The sequence below is a fragment of the Anneissia japonica genome, unplaced genomic scaffold, assembly GCF_011630105.1.
Source record: "Anneissia japonica isolate Jap-2015-1 unplaced genomic scaffold, ASM1163010v1 scaffold287718_len389476_cov179, whole genome shotgun sequence".
Classification (NCBI taxonomy): Eukaryota; Metazoa; Echinodermata; class Crinoidea; order Comatulida; family Comatulidae; genus Anneissia; species Anneissia japonica.
In genome coordinates this window covers 113,901-119,900 of record NW_022702098.1, presented here as the reverse complement: position 1 = coordinate 119,900, position 6,000 = coordinate 113,901, and the positions used below count along the sequence as shown (strand labels likewise).

General features: G+C 31.5%; 1 protein-coding gene across 1 annotated transcript in view; it reads right to left on the bottom strand.

Moving 5' to 3' along the window:
• Positions 1-6,000, bottom strand: part of LOC117103782 — a 59,148-nt gene that overhangs the window by 23,602 nt on the left and 29,546 nt on the right. Inside the window, exons 5-9 of the mRNA XM_033244401.1 lie at positions 5,622-5,768; positions 4,864-5,110; positions 4,239-4,368; positions 2,411-2,684; positions 1,632-1,914 (exon numbers count right to left, since the gene is read on the bottom strand). Coding sequence (XP_033100292.1) covers positions 1,632-1,914; positions 2,411-2,684; positions 4,239-4,368; positions 4,864-5,110; positions 5,622-5,768 — 1,081 coding nt within the window. The remainder of the gene's footprint in view (positions 1-1,631; positions 1,915-2,410; positions 2,685-4,238; positions 4,369-4,863; positions 5,111-5,621; positions 5,769-6,000) is intronic.

The following is a 6,000-nucleotide window of genomic DNA, read 5'->3' as shown; positions in this document are numbered from 1 at the left end:
AGGATATTACATAAAATTTTACATATCAAAATCTCAAATACAAGAGGAAAAACAATAAACTCCAAAGAACAATTTATTACACTTAATAATGAATCTATATTCATATAATGTGTCAAACTAAACTACATCTATATTTCAGTATTATTCGCCCAAATTTGGAATTTTGTTCAGTTATATACAATTCTATTTCCAAAACCCAAGCTTCACTTATTCATCAATTACATAATCGCTTTTTGCGCTACATCAGCCACAACCATAACCATAACATTCCTTACATTCAATTTCCAGAGCCCTGTAGGCAGTTTTTTAATCGTGTTTTTTTATACAAATGTGTTAATTCTTTTTTCGATTGCGATTTGTTAAGTAATTTTAGTCTTAGTGTTCAAAGTCGTCGTCTTAGAAACCCAGTCGTCGTCTTAATAATCCTACTTTTCATATTCCCTTTAGTAGACTTAACATGCTTAAAAATTGTTTTATTAGTAGAATAAGCTTAGCTTATAATTCTCTTGTTTTAAGGAATCCTGATATTGATATTTTTAGTGATAATTTCTCTATGTTCCGTAACAGTGTTAGAAATGTTTTACATATTAGCCCACTTAATCTGACATTATTATTATTATTATTATTATTATTATCATTATTATTATTATTATTATTATTATTTGTACTATATTATTTTTAGTATATATTTTTGTTTTTGTATTCTTCACGTTTACTATAATTTTGTATGCGTTTGATGTTTGTGTTCCCTCCTGTAAGTGGCGAATTTTATGTTTGCTGTTGGCTGGGATAATAAATAAATATAAAATACATGCACACAAATAATGCGAAGATAAATATAATTTAAATATAACAAACAAGAAATCTGTCTGACAAAGAAAAAAAAAAAAAAAAAGAACTCTATGGAGACTTAGTTGATCCCTAGAACTTTGACATACTTTATAGCCACAGAACATGCTGGTGTATCATAGAGCCAGTCGACATTTAATAATTTTCATTCTTTTATATATCTCAGATACTATTTCATCACGATCTTTTAAATATGAAATGTCTAGAATGAATAATTCTATAGGTCTCTAAGTCATTTACATTTCTATATCATTTCTGACGCAAGAGTGATATTAATAACTTAGGTTTAGAACATCACACAGCTGGGAATAATACAGCCATTAAATATTTTATAAAAATCATCTAATACACAGCATTTAAAATATAAATTCATTTTTTATAAATCCTTACAAATGAAAATTGAATTAGCTTTTAATTCTGATGTATATTTTCAAAGATTTCCTCTATGCCAGGTTGTTCACAAAACATCAATTAAACATATAATAATAATTAATTAATTAATATATAATATATGGAACATAATTTTTGGGTTTTTCAGACAATAAAATTATCTTGAATCTTTTAAAAGTTTTATGATAATGCATTTTCATTGTAATGATTCGAACCCCAGCTCCTCATTACATTACTGTTGATCTAATAAAGCCGAATAATTGGTACTAATATTATTACTTGCTTCATTATTAGTGCCAATTTTATTGAGTTATCATCATTTTACATTATTAGCATTATTATCAACAATGTTTTTTATAATTATAAATATTACTATCATTATTATTGCTAACATATTTTCCAAATCTTCTTTAATAATACTATCGTTATCATGGTATTTTGAGTAGCCAATACACAGTTCAATTAACTTACGCTCAACACATCTGCACCCAGATTGTAACACGCACGCATAGATGTCAACGCTTGATTGCGACATCAACTGGTCGCCAATGAGGTATGTGTTGTGCGACGCCGCCATATAGTAATGGGACAAAGGCCTTGTCATATCCTGGTGAACCTTAGAGTGGTGCTGGTTGAATACATTTCCTTCTGGACTTAACAAATACTTTGTAAATCCTTAAAGAGAAACAATAAAGGTTATACTATCATCTTGAATTTTAAATTGAACATGCTATTGAGGAAATTTTTGGAAGGGGTATACTGACTTCTGAGTATCAGCATTAAATAAGCATTGCTAATTTTGTTTGTATTGAGCACAATTTTTTAACCTCTATTATGCTCCCTTTAAGATAATATATGCCAATTTTAATAATACTACAAATGACTATTTCCGATGGGCTTTACATTAACCCGGCCACTGGAAAAAACACATATGGAATACGTCTCAGCTCCCTGGAGAATTAATCCAATAACATTGCTGTTAGTACTCGATACACTATTAATGCTTACATTGTTATCCATGTGGATACCAATTTTGTATGACATATCTTGCTTAAGGATATAAACAATTGGCTGTGTGAGAATTAAACTCCCACTCTTATGTTAAAAAAACCAAATCTCCTATCTAAGATGAATAAAGACAACACAAAAACATCATTTGACCACAACCTACCATCTATACCAAGCCATTTGTTTTGTATGTTCTCTGGGACTGGTTCAAATGTCTCAATAATGTCTTCACACATCTCAACCGTGACTGCCTCTAACTTCTGCTCAACTTGCAAAAACTTCTGAAGTTCTTTGGCTGTCATGAACTGCTTGGATTCACTGTATTGCTGGAGTAGAAAAAGTAGTTCCTTTCGTGTACTTATCAACTTGTAAAATTGCATGAATTCCTCATAGTCCAGTTGACCTTCGTGTTTCCCGGATGTGTTCGTGTCTGCTTCCTAACACAAGAAGGAACAAAAAAAAAAAAACAAACAAATAATATGGTGAGTACAAACCAAAAATAATACACAGACTATGCTTTTTCAATACCCATCTCAAATACTGCATTATAACCAATTACAGAACAATGATCTCAGGATATATATTTTAAAAGGATGAATGAAAGGTCAAGATGAATCAGTCCATTTAATCCACACTGTCTAGATATTTCTTAAATAGCAATAGTGTATTTTCAGTAATGAATAGCATGGTATAGAAGCATATTATCATAATTATGATTAATAATTAAGATGCCAATTTGCAAGAGAGTAAACCAATTTGCTCAACATTTTTAAAGGGAGAAATAATGACAACTATAAACACCTTTGGGGAAGATTTGATTTTCGTACACTGTGAATTCATGGTACAATAGGCCTATGATGATGTTGAAAGTGTGGTGGTGGTGATGATGATGATGAATATACTGATGATGTTAATGATAATAATTAATTTAGAGCTGACAATCGAATGATAATGAGGGTAATTACGATGAGGGTGATGATGAGGATGAATTAGATAATATGATGAAAATAATGATAAAAAGAATTAAAATAAAGATGATTTTAATGATATTTGATGTTGGTGGGAAGGAGCATCAGAGATATACCTATATGTAACGAATATCAATTATTATGGGTATAGTTTATAGGTAAAGGTAGGAGAATAAACAATCCCCTACTCCTTTCCAAATAGTGTACAGTATTGCGTTCTTTACCGTGTAAATGGGCCATAATGCAAAATGTCCGAAAGACGGCATGCTATCATAACTTGCATTTCAGCCCTCTAGCTAAAACACAAGAAAGCAGGGAAGGGAATTGAACCAGGGACCTACAGATTGCTACGGTTCAGCGCACACAGAGTGGCCACCACCAGTTAGCGAACTGAGCTAAGCTGCTCTCTTCACATCATTTCACAATGACAGGGGCTGAAATGAACCATAGCATCGGGGTAACCCTCTACTCTTTTCGAAAGATGCAATTTGTTTTTTAAAGTGCACACGAGCCAGATGTGTACAGTGGACCTAAATTTGAAGTCCTTATCTGTGAACAGTTGGTTCTACAAAACCGAACCCTGGGCGAAGAGCAGCTTGAACAGCACCGATGCTACAGCTGTAGCAGCACCCCTATTTTACCACTCGACTAGCCCAGACCATAAACCTCATGCCATTCTGATGGATGCTAAGTTTACACTATAACATTAATAAGTCATGAATCAATAATTCAAAATGTGCTTTAACTGAAATTATGGAAAACCGAAACAACGTTGGATTAAAGATACAACAAACATGCTTAAATATGGATAAACATAAATCAAGAAAAATACTTTCAGTATAAATATCAATATTGTACACATTCATATTCAACATTTATATAGGACAATTTTCCTCTGGTACACTATGGGGAAACTTTATATCAAATTTGTTGTAATATCAACACGTTTGGGCTGTTGGAACACTACACAAAGCATGTTAAAAAAAACAATTTAAATAAGAAAAAGATAAAATAATAAGTTACCTTGAAGAGTTTTCTGACCTTGCGTCTACTCAGTTTAAAATTGAGTTTGTGAAGCAGTCTAATGACCTCATCCATGTCCAAAAGTCCATTTTTACTTTTGTCTGCTGTTTCAAATGTTGTCCTCAACCAGGTGCACAAAATTAAGGAAAAATTATAGCATGTTGAAATTTTCTCAACCCCACATGGGGTGCTGAATAATACTCTATTATGATCAAGTACAAGAATAAGGGACCTTAGTATGTGTTCAATATGTGCTTCATCCAATGACCGGGGTTAATAATGCTAAACGCATAGAGGTCTCTAGAATATGCGCTATATAAGTTGACAATTATTATTATTATTATTAAAAATGAAATATTATTATTATTACATATATTACACTAAAGAAGAGAGCAGGTGCTTCTAAAAAATTTGTATAATAAATTTTATATATCCTGAAAATAATGCCAGATATTGTATTATTTTTCATGACTACATTTTACCATAGATATTATTTAAAAGTTTATTCCAGATTTATTTTCTTTCATGATCAATAAGATAAAATTCGACGTTATCAAGAATATTGCTTGTTTAACATTCAAATATCATGATTAGAATTTGTGTTTTTTTTTCAGCAAAAGGATATTTATCACGTAGCCTGTTGCTTTTCACAAGGACATCTTCCATCTGAAGACCAGCAAGTAGGAATCGCATTCCTTGAATCCAGATGTGCGCTTCCTGTTTTGTATTGGCCACTAAATCTACTGTTTCTAATCCATTTCCATATATGATTGAGAAGCAGCATGAGGAGTCAATATTTTCATTCACAAGGCCACGCTTGAATGAGTCCGTTTTCTGTCCTTCACGCACCTCTTTGATGCAATCCACAGCAACTGAAAAATGAAAACGTTAGCAAAGGGATCACACAATTAGTGAAAAAGATATAAATCTTCTTGATTATGAATGCAGCTGAGGAATTATGCGCTCACATGAGGAAGAAGCATGCTAAAGAGATCCTGTACCATTACGATAGAATACAGATTGGTCCCTGCTGATGAAGTACTCGATTAAAAGAGAATAAGAGAATTAATATTGTTGATTTTTATTTTTTTCAAAGCATTTTAAAATCCCATGGAATCTAAATGTTAATAGCATTTTACTTAGTGCATTCTTCTTATGAACATTAACTGCATTATGTGGCACAGAAATGTGTAAGTCTACTCTAAATATGATTTCTTCCTGGACTGCACATCTCAAACTAACACACTTTGCCAAACAGTTGGTTTAATGGCATTTTTCATAAGCATTCTACTCAAATCTATACCATCAGCCATTCTAATCCACACTCTAATGTCATCTGTTTAACAAAATGGAACATTTAATGAAAGTAGAAGCATGTTTTACTTTTAGCTTTTGTGCCTTTCCGTGTTGGTTTCCATCTAATACAACTGTTCTCCTTGTCTAAAAAATATGTCCTGATCGATTTTGTTCCTTGTGCTTTTATCTTGGTCAGTGAAGTTCCTTGCTTCATACAGTAAATACAAACCGAAACTGTAAACAAATCAATACTTTTTAAATTATTTTTGAATTGAAAAAAACATGAGATGGTTAATAAGTTGTACTATTTTACTTGAAATACAAATGTGAAATTTGAAATTTTTTTTTTGTCAGGAATTTTGGAATTAAAAGGCAAGTTAATCTTACTACTGAGAGTGAAAACCTGTATAGTAGTGTGTAAAAAAATTAATAAAAACCATAATAATAATAATAATAATCATATTAA